The sequence below is a fragment of the Staurois parvus genome, unplaced genomic scaffold, assembly GCF_062004578.1.
Source record: "Staurois parvus isolate SC_StPar_1 unplaced genomic scaffold, SC_StPar_1.0 ptg000147l, whole genome shotgun sequence".
Taxonomy (NCBI): Eukaryota; Metazoa; Chordata; class Amphibia; order Anura; family Ranidae; genus Staurois; species Staurois parvus.
Window position 1 is genome coordinate 28,063,671 of NW_028317943.1, and position 18,679 is coordinate 28,082,349.

Here is an 18,679-nt window from a genome sequence, read left to right on the forward strand (position 1 = left end):
TACACCCGACTGCCCTCTGATCCAATCATCTTTTTTTTTTTTTTTAGCGGACAAGATCAAATAGGGGTGAATGGAGAGTCTGATCAGGTCCACCTGAAAAACTGACAGGCGGACCTGATTGGACCCGTCGTGTGAAAGGGGCCTTAGTTTTTCCAAGTATTGTGCTCTTTGAATTGCAGGACTTGCAAAAGTTGCAAATGGACAGAGACAAAGTCTGCCAGAACAACAAGGCTCTGTGGGGCAGAGGTTGGATCTCTGACCTTTCTACAACCACTATCAATCCTTCTGCTACTACTACTACCAGCATGGCTCTATTTAGCTATCTGCCTCCTCTTCCTTTTACTTGTTTAAATAGATACTGGGGCGAATTTACTGAAGACAAATACCCTACTGTGCACTTTGCATGTGTAGTTGCACCGATTTTCCCCAGAGTATAGTAGATGTGGTAAAGCTGATTTCCTTCATCCAATCATGTGCAAACAAAAATACAATCTTTTTATTTCCTTGCACCTGATTGGGTATTCTTTACAAAGTGAAGCTTTACCACATTCACGTTTAGGCCCCTTTCACACAGCATTCTGTTTTTTTGGATTAATTCAGTCACATTTTTTCCAAGAAAAAACGGATCAGTTCACATCAGTTTTTCATCAGTTTATGTCAGTTTACATCTGTTTTTCATCAGTTTACATCAGTTTTTAATCAGTTTACATCCGTTTTTCACTGTTTACATCTGTTTTTTGTCCCTTTACATTTAAAAATTTTAGTTTAATAGCAAAAAGTCAAAAATATTGTTTTTTTCTCAAAATTGTCGGTATTTTTCTTTTTTATAGCGCAAAAAATAAAAACCGCACCATACCACCGAAAGAAAACTCTATTCGTGAAAAAAAAAAAAGAAAGTAAATTTCATTTGGGTGCAGCATTGCATGACCGCACAATTGTCAGTTAAAATAACGCAGCGCCGTAAGGCAAAAAATGGCCTGGTCAGGAAGGGGGATAAATCCTCTGGAGGGCAAGTGGTTAATTACAAATGATAAAAACATGAATATGTATGTATGTTTTGAAGGTATCAAACTGTTAACAATTCTTTGGAAGTGAAAACAATGAACATTCCTTATTATTCTTCTAGTTTTTCCAAGAAATAGAATGAAGCGCCACAGTACATTTAGGCCCCGATACAAATCGTGATATTTGTTATAGAAAGTAAATGTTGGCTACAAACGATGCTTGAATGCTGCCTGTGCTGAGGAGTATGGCAAAAATACACCACGCAACATAATGATGGACTCCCACTCCTTCTGTACTCTCATCACATCTTGGGAGACAGCTAGTGTGACATTTCCCGTCCTCCATAGAACACTCCATCTGCTCCCTCCTGCATAAATGTACAGGTACAAATAGTCATCTTACAGAAGCTACAGGAAACAGACTATTTGTTCCTTGTTTATTTCTCTTCTGCTAAACTTGTCATCGAGCAGCAGTGTTCCTGTTAATGATAATACAGAAACAGGAGAGCAGGAACAAGGCTTTAAATAGAACCATCAATTCTCTACTATGCCTTCAGTCTTCAGACCCTGTAGCAGTTCATTTCCAGCAAACACACCATGAAATAGACATCCTTAATTATGGGTAAGTGCAACCTTCAATTCAATTCATATACAAGGAGAAATACTAAAAAATCCAATTAACTTGGAATATATGCAATGACCCTGACATTTCCATATGTTTTTCCTGGTGATATTATTTATTATACTTGTATTTTATGAAACTCTAGTATGTTCTAGCTAGCTGCATTTTGTTTTGTGTTGGAAAGGTGTGAATAACTCTTTACTGTGAAGGTTAGGATTAAAATGTGCATTTAAAATGTAATCAAGTTGCTATATATATATATATATATATAAAAAAGGATATGTGTTCTGGATGATGTATACATGTAATATGCAGTGCTGGCTCTTTAAAGTGCATCTACACCCAAGAAACAAAATTAATGTATTGCAGCTTACCTTTCCTTTGATATGGCGGCTGTATTTGTTTTCTTTTTACACACTTTTATCTTCCTAATTTCATCTGGGGATCCTGCTAGGCACACGCTTCCTGTTACAGGGTGACAACCCAAATGTATCCAAGAGAAGCATCGTTTTGACCTTTGGAAGGGAGTTTGTTAGGGCTATACAGGGAACAATGTTAACTGATAACTGTTCGCAGAAGAAGACAGCACAGGAAATTATCAGCTCACGGGATTTCTGGCCAGATGAACAGTAATTTTTTTGTGCTTTTTGAGCAGCTATAACAAAATTATTAGAATAGTATATTTACCAGATCATAAAGAAGCTAATGAGGGAACTTTATTGTTAGAGTTTACACTTTTAGGTCACATTCACACTAACCTTACCTGGAAACTATAAGCAGGAGTTTATACGTGTTTTGAGTATCTAATCTGCACACAATTCTATTTTCTCTAAAAACCCCTAAACTGAAGGCACTTAAATTCAGGTAAGGGCCCTTTCACACGGGCATATGCATATTCTCTGCATGAACGCAAGAAAATATGCATGTAAAGTACTCACATTTAGATGCATTTAGATGAGTACAGCCTTTAGACCTGTACAATTTTTTTTTTATTCAAATGAATGGCTACACACTTACATGCATATACGTTTAGGCATGTTTGTGTGCATTTCAACATACAATCTGCAGATCTGTGCCACCGTGGATGCAAAGGTGTTCTTTTTTTTGTGCAGCTAAACACAGTGCACATTTTTGCAGATAGGTGCAGCTTTGTTTATGGGCTCATTGATTACTATAGTGCTGCATTTAGATACGCACAAAACTATGTGCAGTGCGCATCTAAATGGATTTTTCTGCCTGTGTGAATGAGCCCTAAATGCGCAGTGTGATTTACACCATTTAAAATTATTTATATGCGTTTAGAAATGTCCTGAAAACATATGTATGTCATTGCCAGTGTGATAGAGGCCTAATACCTGTAAAATGGATTCAGATGGTAGCAATGCATTTTGACTCCTCTGGGATTAATAAAGTTCAATAACTATCTGAAATTAGAAAAAAGTAACTATTGTTATAATTATTAAATATCACTTTATATTCTTATTTCTCCTTTCATATGTTTATTCAGCTATGTTATTATCTTAGCAGTGTTTCCTTGATATTAATTTTAAATGTTGAAGAGCGGTCTATATCAATTTCATGTTTAGCTCAGTTACATACTTTATACTTACTGTTAAAACCATACAGGAGTCTACAACTGATCTCCTTACAGAGACAGAAACCTGGAGCATGCATGAGCAAGGTTATGATCGATGGTGATTGCACCTTTGTAAAATCCTATTATGTCCTGGTCTGTTCTGTTAGCAGTCCACAAAATAGTGACAGACCTCTTCTTCCAGTATACTATAGTCAACCAAAGTAAAGGGAGTCTATATGCTTTGACCCCCACCACATATCTGTAGTTTCTGGTTTCTAAGGTATTCAAAAGTGGCATTAGGTATATAAACAATATAAATGATTTGATATTGTAAATATACCCAATAGTAAATTGGATACTGCCAATTGCAAGTAAGAGGGAATATTGTGTCATTAGGCATTTAGTGCAAAACAAGTGCAAAACAATCATAATACAGGCAGAAATAATGTTAAAAATATTTAAAGCTAACTTGTAATGATATAAATATGTACTGTAGACTATGTAGGATTCCTTCTGAAAATGCTGGTTTCCTGTTTTTCTTCCAAGTTTCCACTGACCTAAATCAGAGTATAAGCCTGTTAGCTGAATATGTACCTTGGGAGACCAGATATTTGCAAATCTTTAGAAATGTGTGTGTGTCACCGGCCTTGCATAAAGCATATTTTAAAGAGGAATTCCAGGTATGGATATTTTTATATACACAGCTCAAAAACATTAAAGGAACACTTTTTAATCAGAGTATAGCATCAAGTCAACTAATGTCCTGGGATATTGATCTGGTCAGTTAAGTAGCAGAGGGGGTTGTTAATCAGTTTCAGCTGCTTTGGTGTTAATGAAATTAACAACAGGTGCCATAGATGGGCAACAATGAGATGACCCCCAAAACAGGAATTTGGCTGGGGTCAGTGTCACTACTGGTAGCATGAGGCATTTCCTGGACCCTACACAGGTAGTCCAACTCCTCCAGGATAGCACATCAATATGTGCCATTGCCAAAAGGTTTGTTGTGTCTCCGAGCACAGTCTCAAGAGCATGGAGGAGATTCCAAGAGACATACATTTACTCTAGGAGAGCTGGACAGGGCCGTAGAAGGTCCTTAACCCATCAGCAGGGCCAGTATCTGCTCCTTTGTGCAAGGAGGAACAGGATGAGCACTGTTAGAGCCCTACTACAAAATGACCTCCAGCAGGCCACTTTTGTGAATGTCTCTGACCAAACAATCAGAAACAGATTTCATGAGGGTGGCCTGAGGGCCCGACGTCCTCTAGTGGGCCCTGTGCACCAAAGAGCTCAATTGGCATTTGCCATTGAACACCAGAGTTGGCAGGTCCGCCACTGGGGCCCTGTGCTCTTCACAGATGAGTGCAGGTTCACCCTGAGCACATGTGACAGATGTGAAAGGGTCTTGAGAAGCTGTGTAGAACGTTATGCTGCCTGTAACATCGTTAAGCATGACTGTTTTGGTGGTGGGTCAGTGATGGTCTGGGGAGGCATATCCATGGAGGGATGCACAGACCTCTACAGGCTAGACAATGGCACCCTGACTGCCATTAGGTATCAGGATAAAATCTTTTAACCCATTGTCAGACCCTACGCTGGTGCAGTGGGTCCTGGGTTCCTCCTGGTGCACGACAATGCCCCGCCTCATGTGGTAAGAGTATGCAGGCTGTTCCCGGAGGATGAAGGAATTGATACCACTGAATGGTCCCCAGGCTCGCCTGACCTAAATCCAAAAGAACACCTCTGGGATATCATGTTTCGGTCCATTTGACACCACCAGGTTGCACCTCTGACTGTCCAGGAGCTCAGTGATGCCCTGGTCCAGATCTGGGAGGAAATCCCCCAGGACACCAATCTGTCGTCTCATTAGGAGCATGCCCCAACCTTGTAAGGCATGCATACAAGCACGTGTGGGCCATATGAACTACTAAGTACCATTTTGAGTTGCTGCAATGAAATTTCAGCAAAATGGGCTAGCCTGCTGCATAATTTTTTCACTTTGATTTCTGCGGTGTCTTTCAAGCCAGTCCTCTGTAGGTTGATAATTTTCATTTCCATCAAACGATGGGGCATCCTTACGTTCCTAACACATTACCCAGTCCATATCAGTATAGATATCCAGCATGATATTTTTCCCCATTGAGATCTGATGTGCTTTCAAAGTGTTCCTTTAAATTGTTTGAGCAGTGTAGTTAGAATGGTCTAGCTTGAACCAATGTAACTGTTCATTAACCATACCTCCCAACTTTCTGAGATGGAAATGAGGGACACATATTAGCAAGAGTCGGACATCCCCCTTAAAGGAGAATTATACAAAAATTGACTCGTTAAACCCACGTTCTTTTTTTCATCAGAGTCCCATATAATTGAGAAATGAGACCTTCTTTAGAATCGGTTCACTTAAGTAGCCATAAGATTGGGTGTTTTTTCTGCTATATGATAGGTATGAGCCTGGGTAGTTTGGGCATGTCTCAACTGTAAGTATTAAAAAAACTTTTGTGTCGGGAGATTAAATTCCATCTGAAGAGCCTGGAATGTCTTCAAGGCATGGCCATCATACATTTGGGATAGATATCTCACTCCCCTTTCCTGTCACATCCCAAAACCCTTTAATTTGTTAACCTCCAAAAGGAGCTTATTAGTTATAAAGTTATTCCAGAGTGGGGTACTATCAGTAAAATCCTCCCATTTCAGTATTTTATTATCAGATGACCATAATTGGTGGAACACTTGCTATTTCTTACCACTACTATTATTTTACATTGGCTTTTGAAATTTACAGTGCAGCAATTTAGAAATTGGATTAAGGTTTAGCACTGTAAAACACTTTTTGATGAATAAATCTTGCATTTTATATACAACTATATAGATCAGACCAAAATGAAAAGAAAGGAGGGACAGAGGGCCTTTGTTCCAAATGAGGGACAGTCCCTCAAAATCAGGGACAGATGGAAGCTACAACATTAACCATACCTGGCTGATGCCTCAGGAAGTTGCAAATCACCGTAGCAGGCACCGATGCTTTAGTGATCTCCACTAGCTTCCGGGTTAAAGCTGAACAACTGCTTCTTAGTAGTTCTAAAGTCAAAACGTTTTATACCTTAATGAATTTCCTGCATTAAGGTAAAAAATGCCCCTCTACCTGTTCTATCCAACCTCATCCCCAAACACTGACCTGGCTACTGACACCACTCCAGCACTGTTTCAACTGTGGCACCACTAGTCTGACTCTTGGGTCTCATGGAGACACTGAGAACAGCAGGAGCCATAGGCTCTTTCTGTTGTCAGTCAAACTCCTGTGAGAAGGTGTGGGGACATGGCTTACTAGCACTGTGTGTCTATGAGCGCACACAGCCCAGCTTAGGAGCGGCAAGTATAGATGTCTCAATAGCAGGGGCGGACTGACCATTTGGGAACTCAGGCACTGTCCGAGGTCAGTAGGGGTCCCCATGAGATGCCTCTGGTACCTTTCATAGGCTTTTTTGGGTGTGGTTTGAGTTCAGGAACGTGCAAGCATAGATGTCTCCATAGCAGGGGTGGACTGACCATTTGGGAACTCAGGCACTGCCCGAGGTTAGTAGGGGGCCCCATGAGATGCCCCTGGTACCTTTCATAGGCTTTTTTGGGTGTGGTTTGAGTGTGGGCGAGGATACAGGGGCCCCATGATCACTTATTGCCCGGGGGCCCCATGAGTTGTCAGTCCGCCCCTGCTCCATAGTACCCACCTTGCTAAGGTGGCACCTGGAGGAGGGAGGAGCAGACAAAGCTGGAGGGCTCTGACTATGCCTGCAAAACATACTGCTACAGGGCAGCACAGCTGTGCAAAATCACGTATATATACGTGATTTTGCATTTTCGGGTAGGGGGCGAGAGTGAGGCGCCTACCTGTGCTGCCATTCGGGGCTGCTGCTGTCAATGACCGGGTCTGATTACTTGCCGGCGCCTAGTGATTCACGAACATCTCCGATGGGGAGGAGAACTGTATGTAAACAATACAGTTCTCCTCCCTGTCAGCTTGTGCACACTGCTTTGGATGGCTGTACACAGTACAGCCATCCAAAGCAGTGTGCTTACAGTGAAGCACACGGACACAGCACACAGTTAACCCTTTGATCACCCCACATGTTAACCCCTTCCTGTCCAGTGCCATTAGTACAGAATCAATGCTTTTTTTTTTTAGCACTGATCACTCTATTGGTGTCACTGGGGATGTCAGTGACACCAATCAGTTCCCCCAGTGTCAGAATGCCTGCTGCAGTCCCGCTAGAATTCGCTGATTGCAGCCATTACTAGTAAAAAAAAAAAAAAAAAAAATTCTACTATCTATACCGCCATTTGTAAATGCTATAACTTTCACGTAAACCAATTAATTTACACGTATTGGGATTTCTTTTTAGCAAAGACATGTAGCAGAATACATTTTGGCCTAAATGTATGAAGAAATTAGATTTTTAAAAATTTTTTACTGGATATGTTTAGTAGCAAAAAGTCAAAAATATAGTTTTTTTCTCAAAATTTACTTTTTTTTATAGCGCAAAAAATAAAAACCGCACAGGCGATCAAATACCACCAAAAGAAATCTCTATTCATGGGTAACGAACGTAAATTTAATTTGGGTGCGGCGTTGCATGACTGCGCAATTGTCAGTTAAAATAACGCAGCGCTGTAACACAAAAAATGGCCTGGTCAGGAAGGGGGTAAATCTTCTGGAGGGCAAGTGGTTAAAATGCAATTTTACTTCAGTCTGTGTTGCTGTTGTAGAATTTCACTTGCTTCCTGTCTGGTAAACTGTGTCACCAGAACAGGGGAAATGGGAAATCCATCTATAGATATGCTTTAATGTAATTCATATGTCACCACAGTTCTTGTCTGAGACCCATTTTACATGGATTTGGCTCATCAGAATGATCTACCTATTATCAAAGATCTAGGAGAAGGCTAAAAGGAATACATGACTAACTTAAAGCAGAAGTCCAGTCAAATACTAACTATACAGTGAAGGAAATAAGTATTTGATCCCCTGCTGATTTTGAATGTTTGCCCACTCACAAAGAAATGATCAGTCTAAAAATCGAATGGTAGGTGTATTGTAACACTGAGAGACAGAATAGCAACAAAAAATTCAAAAGAAATGCATGTCTAACAAATTATGCACTGATTTGCATGTTCATGAGGGAAATAAGTATTTGATCCCCTTTACAAAACATGACTTGGTGGCAAATCCCTTGTTGGAAATCACAGAGGTCAGACGTTTCCTGTAGTTGGCCACCAGGTTTGCGCACATCTCAGGAGGGATTTTTGCCTACTCCTCTTGGTAGATCCTCTCCAAGTCATTAAGGTTTGGTGGCTGATGTTTGGCAACTCGAACTTTCAGCTCCCTCTACAGATTTTCAATCAGATTAAGGTCTGGAGACCGGCTAGGCCACTTCAAGACCTTGATGTGCTTCTTCTTGAGCCACCTTTGTTGCCTTGGCTGATGTCCCATAGTAGGCCTATGGGTGACGTCACCACCCAGACTCTTTAGCTGTTGTAAGCGATCTCTCCTCTGCACTGAAGTCATCCGCTAGAGAGATCATGCGACCAGAATGGAGTGCCCTCAGAATAGGAAAGTATAGACATCTTTCCTTTACAGGGTAGTTAGAATAGGCTTAAATTGGGGGTGGGAGCAGGTTTAAGTATAATTATGATTTGACTGGAATTCTAATTTAATGACTAACTTAATGAAGACAACAGGGACATTCTGTAAGCATCATGTCCCTATTGCCTTCATTAAGCTAGTTATGTATGGATTTTAGACTTCTCCTTAAGTCGTAAAAAAAAGTACAACTACAGCGGGGTTTTGAGATTATGAAATAAAACCAAGACTTGAGAAAACACCATACAGGAGGGACTTAATTACCATATGACCTCTGTAAACCATTGTCTATGGCAGAAGAACTGCATTAGAATATAAAAAATACACTTGATTTTTACCCTGTCCTTATATATTGTGATCTTCATGAGGTTTCATCCATGTGTTATGCTTTCCCATGAATTTAATCTGGCCAGAAAATTCTGTTTTAGGGCTTCCAACAAAGTCCCAAGTAAAAGTTCCAACAAGACAGTTGGCCTCACAGAGGAATCACAATCATTTCAAACACAAAGAAAAATGAAATCAAGCCTCCTAGCTTCCTCTCGCAATGCACTGCTTAAGCCTCGAGCCTTTGGTCTGGTCCCTCAGATCATCTCTAAGTACCACTCTGCTCGCATGCAACTCTGCACCTGTCTCAGCTCTGTCTCTTGCAGCTCTCCTCTGCCCTTGGCTCAGTCAAGTTACCTTTTATAAAACACTCAAAGATTAATTAAACTTTCAGTTGAAATCAGCTAAATACATTCCAGGCACAGCAAATCCAGCCCAAGTCTTAGGCCCCATTCACACTATGGCGTTTTAAATCGTGGGCAGAATTGCCACGATTCTACCCGTGATTTCAAAACGCTTTACTAAAATAACTAGTTGCACAACAGTGTGAACCTAAAAACATGTTGCGGTTCTGCTTCGTTTGTAGATCAGTTCATTGTTGAAAGTTCAGGAGCTTCTATTGGGTGACACGCTTTGTGCAATGCGGTTTGCAGTGATCTGTTGCGTAACAATTGCGGCAGAACCGCACCACATTTTTAGGTGCCATTAAAATGAATGGCACCTTAAAACGCTGTTATGTGATTTGTTATTTGTAAGTTGCGGGCAGAATTGTGGCGATTCTGTCCTTGATTCAAAACAGCAAAGTGTGAATGAGGCCTTACAGTTTGTTTTCTTTAGGCAGCAGCTGCAGCATGAGTAGATGAGCCTGTGCCCTACCAGCATGCTGCAGAGAAGGGATTGCTGATGTTGTCTGTGTGGAAGTAGTGGTCTCTTTCTGCAGGGGTCTTACACGCCTCCAGCTTATTCAGAGCCAGACCTCTCCAATCAGCAGGGAGCATGGCTTTGCTGATTGCAGAGCTATAGGTTTGACTCAGCAAAGGGTGCGTCGTACCTCTTCACAGAGACCATGGCTTTCACATAGCGAGCAAAGGTTCTCCTGTACAGAATTCTGGCAGGGAAAAGGGTTTTCTATTTAGCCCTGGTTCACACTGATGCGGTGCGGAAAAACATATACATGCATTCAGTAATAATAAACTACGATACACATGTTAAACTATAGGGGTCATCTTTCAGTCTAATGTGGATCCAAAGCATTTATGAACAGAAGAATGTACAGTTAATTTCTCTCTTTTTAAGGTAACACAGAATGTACAGTTAATATGGAAATACACAGAAGTTAACAATTGGTCACAGAATATTATCTTAGCTACATTCATAAAGTTTATTATATATTCAAAAATTTCCTGCAAAAAACAGTCATACCATCATACTTCCTTCATTAAGTATCCTGTCATTTTTATAAAGCTGATGAATAACTGTGTCATCAGACAGGTGCAATAAGGAACTGCATCGAAAGTAATAGCAGCAGGAAACGTGGGAACTTAATCCCAATGGAATATGTGTGTCAGATGGATTCTGACTCCGAGGCTGAGGTCACACTCATACTTTTTGCACCATGACTGACAGAAGAATAAAAATGTTGGATGTTTTCAGCAGTGTTTAACTTTTGTGCCTTCGTAGTCCTGTTGCGTAGTCCTGTTGCATGGAAATGTCATTTAATACTTGGAAAACTCAATTCAATAAACCACAACAATTTTTATTTTTAGCAATGTGACTATTATATTCAGTTCATTGCTATAAATAAAGAACGTTATGGCAATTTTTGATAGCTATAGCTTAATAAATTGCAATATTTCTTTCAAATAGTGGTCATACTGAAAATACCACAAGCAGTAAGATTTACCACCAGGTTTAATACATAAATTAATTAAAGTGTATGTTACCCTAATTGTTTTTGTGTGTTCACATACTGTATGTGTCTTTTATAAAACATACTGTCTATCATTGTCATATACCATTCCATCCAGGGCCATTTTAAATATTATTTGGACCCTGGGAAAACATTTTCTTGCACCCCCATGCAATTTTGCTCTCCACCTCCTCTGAGACATACAATAAATAGCTGCTAGACTCAGAATCAGTTTACTGGAGCAGATCAGGCAGCGATTATGGTTGGTTGCCAAAGGTTACAGCATATCATTACTACTCACTGCCTGGCTGCTAGAAGTTACACACATTATGGTTCACTGATTAGTTGCTAGAGGTTACAGAACATGATTTCTGCTTGCTGATTGGTTGCTAGAGGTTACTGCACATCCTTACCGCTCACTGATTGGTTGCTAGAGGTTACTGCACATCATTACTGGTAACTGATTGACTGCTAGAGGTTACTGCACATCATTACTGCTAACTGATTGGTTACTACAGGTTACTGCACATCATTATTGTTCATTGATTGGTTACTAGAGGTTACTGCACATCAATACTTCTCACTGATTGGTTGCTATTGGTTACTGTGCATCATTACCACTTATTGATTACTAGAGGTTATAGCACATCATTACAGCTCACCACATCATCCCCTCACTGTCTGTACACCATGGACTGAAAAGGTGAGGGAACCCACCAACAGACAGAAAACTCCTAGGGATCCTAGGACTCCTGGGATCAGTGGCTGTGGTGGGGGGGATGAGATCAGTGGCAGTGCTGGATGGAGATGGAACATGACATTTTTACACCAACCACCAAAGAAAGGGGGGATTTACACTGATGGCCAATCTAAGGAGGGATTTACACTTACACCAGTGTAAGGGCAATTCTGCACTTACCATCAATGTAAAGGGAAATTTATACTGACCACCAATATAATAGGGGATTTTACACCAACAATCAATACATTTCTACACTGGCCACCAATGTAAGGGGGAATTTACACTGACCACCAATTTAAGGGGTGCTTCTACATGGACCACCAATGTAAGGTAGGATACGACGATGAGTACAAATACAAGTTAGGATTTTTTAACAACTACCAATATAAAGTGGAGTTTCTACCACCAATGTAATTGAGACATCTAGCCTTTGTTCACATTTGTGCGTGTCGGGAACGCATGCAAAGTCGCTTTCCTTACACCACAGAAACATGCTGCCCTTTAGCAGATACACAGCAGTGGCATTAATTGTTAATGACATCCTAACGCATCCGCTGACATGCCTGTTTTCACATGCACCAAAATTCACAATGCTGAAAGTGTCATGGACCTTTCACCGCATTTCTAGTGCATAGAGCAGCCCATTGAAATGAATAGGCTACCCTACATGTGGCGTACATCTTTATCAACCCCATCAGAACAACTTTGCATCCTAAATTTCCCTGCTAACCTCTGCACCCCAAATCTTCCCCATCCTCAACTCTCCAACTCCTCCCCCACCTTAACTTTACATGCCTCCTTTGCTCATCTTTGCATCCACCTTCCTTACCTCTGTACATCCCCTCCTTGCTCACCTGTGCACCCCAAACTGTAATTTCCTTTTCTGCCTATCTCTGTAAACACCCCCACCCACTTTGCTTACATTCCCAGAACAGGCTGATGGTAGGCTCAGTGACCACAGTTGCAGGCAGGACTTTCAAGCATGCCCCTGTTTACCTCCCCAGTGGTCAGCATTCAGCAGAGGTGATGGTGGCTGGAACCTCTGGGGGAATAATATACATATGAATGCCACCACTATTTACATACGAATGCCACATTGCCATTGGTATTTACATATGAATGCAACATTGCCACATCTATTTACATATGAATGCACACATGAGTCATCTGTACATGGCAATAGGACAGAGCTGGGCAGCATAAGTGACAGCACTTCACACTGAGATATGGGGACACAGCATGGGATAAAGACTTCACGGGACAAGGGAATGTAAATCAGGACAACTGGCAAGTATGGGGCAGTTACTATAGGCCCCACAACAATGACTGGGCCCAGGACAGCTGCCCCTTTTGCCCCTCCTTAAAGACGGCCCTGATTCCATCTGAAGTACCTGGTTGATCCTGCCATTCACCTTTCTTCCTTGTTCTAAACTGACCACATTAAGAACAGAAGCTGGTCTGTGCTTGCATGGTCAGTTTGCATCATTTGGCTGACTATCCAGAAGTACAGGACACTGTGCAGATACACAAAATGCCTGTATATGGTAGTTTGTTGAGCCACCACACCCCAACCAATCAAAGCCTGCCTCTTCCACACACCCTCTTCCAACCATAGCCTGCCTTTAAAACACACCCCTGCTAAGCACAGACTGTTCCTTTCCTCAGGCTGAAAAAGACTGTGGAGTACAGAAGTGGTGGTAAACTTTCGTGATATGGTGGGCCTCAAGTGTGGCCCTCAGCATCACCAAAGGGCTGCACATTAAATTCAGTGAATATTCAGTGTTAGAGACAATAGACACAACAGAGTATAGTCAAAGACTATGGACATGATACAAGAGATGGGCAGAAACTGCAGAAATGATGATCCAACTAATACAGGAGACTCTAGGGATAACTATTCAAAACGATCCGTGGGTGTGCCTATTTTATAGGATAGATGAACCATTAAAAAAATATAAATATAGCCTATTATTCCATTCTATTAGAGCAGCAAAAGGGATTATACCTACATTTTGGCAGTTAAGGGACCCCCCCCCAACACTAAGAGATTTGATAAGGAGGAATGAATATGTATATACGATGGAAGAGTTGTATCATATTGATGAGGATAGAATGGAGTAGTTGGTATGTGTTTAAAATATTGGGAAAATATCTGGAAATAATGGGTGCCCTGGTTACAGAGTTGGAGAATGAAATTGGGTAAATGGAAGTGTATGGGAGTAATAGAGTGGTTAAGATTGGAATGGTCCAAATGAGGTGGATGGGGTAATTAATGGGTGGGGGGATAGGAGGGTTTAAGATATTTAGTGGGATTAAAGATGTTTTGATAAATGGTATAATTTTGATTTTTGTATTAAGATAAAAATTCAATAAAAGATGATAATAATAAAAAAAAGAAACTGCAGAAATGATGCAAGAGTTGGTCAGAGACTGTGGACATAATCCAGGAAACTGTCAGAGACTGTGAACGTGCTATAGGAGTTGTTGGAGACTAGGGAAATGCTTCAGAAGATAGCCATAAACTGGAGACAATACATATGACTGCTTGTAATCATTGTTATAATAGTGTAACAGGGAAATACAGATCAGCCTCTGCAAAGACCCAAAGGGGTTTATTTACTAAAGCTGGAGAGTCCAAAATCAGACTCCCTTCTGCCTAGAAACCAATCAGCTTCTAACCTCAGCTTGTTCAATGAAGCTTTGGCAATGAAACCTGGAAGCTGATTGGTTTCTATGCAGAAGGGAGTCTGATTTTGGACTCTCCAGCTTTAGTAAATAAACCCCAAAGTGTCAAGGTGCTGCATATGGCCCCTGAGTCACAGGTTGGGCACCAGGGGAGTACAGGCACACTGTGTGTCTTCACAGTGTCCTGTAGCCCCTATCAGGAATATGAGATGCATGGTCACATGATAGAACTTTTTAACCTGGCAAAAAAGGCAAGACAGATAATTTTTTAAACTATAAACTAAGCTAAAGCAATTATGGTGCCTGCATAGTTAGGACTGTATTAAAAATTGTCTATAACATTGTATGTTCACAACTAGTTTAATCTTTACTGTGAGATTCCACCTAATTGGATTTACAGAAAATAAATTAATTGATTAGATAGGCCCCTATACTACACAGCTGTTAATACATTTTATTGAACTGACAAATCAATACCATACTAAGTGTATGGATAGTTTTATGTAAATAGCACACATACAGTGGGAAAAATTGATTGCACAAATGTAACTGTAGCTCATAAATAATTTAAACAATTACATAGTGCTTGGGGATTCTGAATGTAAGAGATATGTCCAAAAAAATTCTTGAGATTAAACAACTTGGAACAAAAACTGTGCTCTTTTTTAAATCTCAGATAAGATGAACAATCTTGTAGACATACAAGGACAGTCAGACACACAGACATGATTTGACCATCTTCATGAAAGACTCATTGCTGGCTACATCATTGACTACTTACATTTATATTCTTGAACACTTCTTTTGGGCAATTCTTTATGATTATGCTGTGAAGATTGGCCACAATTGTAGAGTTGCAGTCCGATTGCCAATATTCTTATTAAAGGCTTATTTTGCCCACTTTGATTTAAAAGTAAAGGTTCCATACAACATGATTCCCACATAGAGGACCCAGCATCATCCAGCATTCAAAGTAAATATACAGCCTCCTGGCTCTATAGTAGCCTACCTCAGGCTACAACGGCTGTCAGCTTAATAGAAAGCCGTTGCTCAGTCCAGAACACAACAGTGTTCACACACTGCTCCTTCAGCAACTGTATCTTCACGTGTTGGTCTGGTCAGTCCAGACAAACCCATAACCTTATTGTGTTTGTGCGCCTACTGTTCTTGGCAACAGAACCGTCTGCTTGGAAAGGTGGAGCTCAGAACTCTACTCAGTTCCCTATGCCACAAGGCACAACCAGAAAGTGCTGGTCACCATCGAAATGGCGCAGCTTTGTCACAATGTCTCTGTGGAATGGTGGTCAAACACATTTTTCAAACATGTCCTAGCAAGATCTCCCCATTTGAGTAAGATTGCTCAGGACTGTCAGCTGATACCATAGACATGAGGTGGTAGCTAGAAAATGGCTCACAGGTAAGTACTATACTGATGTAAAGTGGAAGTTATAGGCCTATGGTATGGATTTAAAGGAGTATAAGTTGTTTACTTAGCAATGTGAATTTTCACTTAGCTTGGTGAATGAGGTAAAGCTGTGCTGACTTCAATATGAGCGGACATCCATTTTTTTCTTGCACATTATTAGGCATTCTTTTCAAAGTGAATTTTCACGAAACTTCACCTCATTTATTTTCCAAACTGAACATACTCTACTCCTTTAGTAACAGATCCCCACTGCCCCATAGTTAGATTCCAGCTTCCATTATTTGACTGTAACTTTTAGGTGCAATTTTGAATCTTAATGAATGCTACAAGAGGGATGAATTGAATTTTGTGATATAGTTCACCTCCTCTAAAATCCTTCAAAGTATGATTAACTGGCTGTACCTTACATGCTGCTCTTTGGCTCATTCTGCAAACCAGCAAATTACTTTGTTTAGGCTGGTTAAAAGTAGGCTTTTTTTTTTACCAACAAAATGGATACCATATGAAAATGCACATATCAGTGTCACAATTCCATTAGACATATACATTTGTCAATGGAAATGTATATCTGAAAACATATTTGACTAATTTGATAACCGATACATATTATGAAGTACAGTTTTTGTTCATCAACATGTTTTCCCCGTATCTGGTGTTTACTCTGCAGACTCCCAACCCACACATAAAGCTGTAGTACATTCAATTAATATTTTCTCAATGGATTTGTCCTTTGCCAGAATCCAGATTGGTTAGTAAATTTCCTGGTGTGAAACAGACAGCCCTTGGCATATTTGTGAATCAGATGGCATAGAAACTGGTGCCAAGGTCATTTCTCCAACCTATCAAACCACAACCGTCTGTCATAGAATGAAATAATCTTCTACCTATAAAACAAGTTTGTATATTTCATCATTAATATAGCACGCTAAAATAAAGCTGTTTTGCTAATGTTTTCAATACAGAGATTTACATACAATTAAGCTAACTGTATTAAAGCTAACTGTGGTAAAATCCATAAATAAAATACACAAATCCATCTACATCTAGTTCAACCAAGTAACACAGGATATTAAAAAATGTGGTATTTGTTCTACAATTTACTTCTGGATAACATCCAGAAAAAAATAATAAGCTTTTCTTTAAAAAATAAAAGCAGGCAGGCTGTTTATTGCAGAAGAGCATTCAGTGGGGTTGACTTACTAAAACCGCAGAGTGCAAAATCTGGTGCAGCTCTGCATGGTAGCCAAATAGCATCGAACTTCTATACAAACAATGGGTGCAGCGCTTGAATAGAAAATTACCACAGATAATGCATACAATATGAACATATGCAAAAGTGACTGATAAAAAAGTGCTGATGAATAAATAAATAAATGACGTGACTCAGTGGGGTTCATTTACTAAAGCTAGAGAGTTCAAAATCAGACTCCCTTCTGCATAGAAACCAATCAGCTTCCAGGTTTCATTGCCAAAGCTTCATTTAACAAGCTGAGGTTAGAAGCTGATTGGTTTCTATGCAGAAGGGAGTGTGATTTTGGACTCTCCAGCTTTAGTAAATAAACCCCAGTGTGTCAAATAGTACTTGTCACTGCACGTGACCCATAATGGTGCATACGGTAAAGTGCAAAACCTGTAATCTACAAATATAATCATTATTCGTGTCACTGCACCGTGACTACATATGCATATAAAGTGATATATGTAAGCATATAGTCCACAATATCCCAGTGGGTTAGGTGCATGAAAGATCACAAGGATTCCCAAAAACTGGTAGTTTAATCCAGTAGGTGATGGTGTATCCAAACTAATAAAAGACTGCACACTCACCGGATGCGCAATCAATTTGCGCATTTAAGAGATAACACTCTCAATGTTAGCTGGAAATCCCTCTGGAATATGGTCTGGTCTGTTGTCACTCTCTGCTCACTCAGCTGTCAGCCATGGCTCTAACCTCCTTTCACGTGGTTCTGTGGGTAGTGAGAAGCGAAGCCCAGAAAACACATGAGAATCAGCACCACTGTGGGCTGAGAGCTAATTAAGTATTCATTTCCTTCGTCCAGCATGGTCAGATAACAGTGAGTGTTGAGGGGTGTAAACTGTCCGAGCATGCTGCAGTTAGTAGGAAATGGTAACTGTGAAATCTACCTGCCCTTTAAATAGTCCCTAAGGATCAGTTCCTGCTGCATTAAAGTGCACCTATACTCATTTCTAAACATGTATCCATATTAAAGGAAATATGTCACACAAGAAACATGGAGTCTTTTTCCTTTTGAAAATGCTAGCTGCCTGGCTATCAAGCTGAAATTCTTGATTCAATGTTAAGAATCACAAATCTGGAACAAATATGCAGATAAAGACTTGTGACTTTTCTACAACTTTCTTGAACTCCAAACTGAGCCTTAGGAAGTACTAAAGTATTGATACCAAAGGGTCTGCATGACAGACATGCAACTAATGATTTCAAAAGGAGGTCAACAATGGTAGCCCGAATATTTCCCTCACAAGTTAACTTTTTTGGTAAGATGGATAAACAAAGAGTGTGAAATCCTAATCTTTCTTAAAAAAAATGTTGCGAACTCCCTTCAGTGTTGGCTTCATGTCTGAACTTTGTAAATAAGGAATGCAGCGCTAAAAGGAAATCACAATATAAGTATTCAAATGTATATACACCATTAAATATACAGTTCATTAGGTGACTTGAAGTGACTTGAGGTGCTCTTGTGTAACTGTATCCTCCTATGGGTAAGGTGCTGTGA

At 40.2% G+C, this 18,679-nt stretch overlaps 2 protein-coding genes across 4 annotated transcripts in view; one reads left to right on the forward strand and one right to left on the reverse strand.

Annotated features, from left to right (window-relative positions):
- LOC149464856 (uncharacterized) overlaps positions 1-2,135 on the reverse strand; it is a 183,332-nt gene extending 181,197 nt beyond the window's left edge. For all 3 annotated transcript variants that reach the window (XR_016312300.1, XR_016312299.1, XM_089674185.1), the window contains exon 1: positions 2,001-2,135. The gene's annotated coding sequence lies outside the window, so the exon portion shown is untranslated. The remainder of the gene's footprint in view (positions 1-2,000) is intronic.
- DYRK2 (dual specificity tyrosine phosphorylation regulated kinase 2) overlaps positions 1,405-18,679 on the forward strand; it is a 46,658-nt gene continuing 29,383 nt past the window's right edge. The window contains exon 1 of the mRNA XM_089674183.1: positions 1,405-1,626. Coding sequence (XP_089530309.1) covers positions 1,623-1,626 — 4 coding nt within the window. The 5' untranslated portion in view covers positions 1,405-1,622. The remainder of the gene's footprint in view (positions 1,627-18,679) is intronic.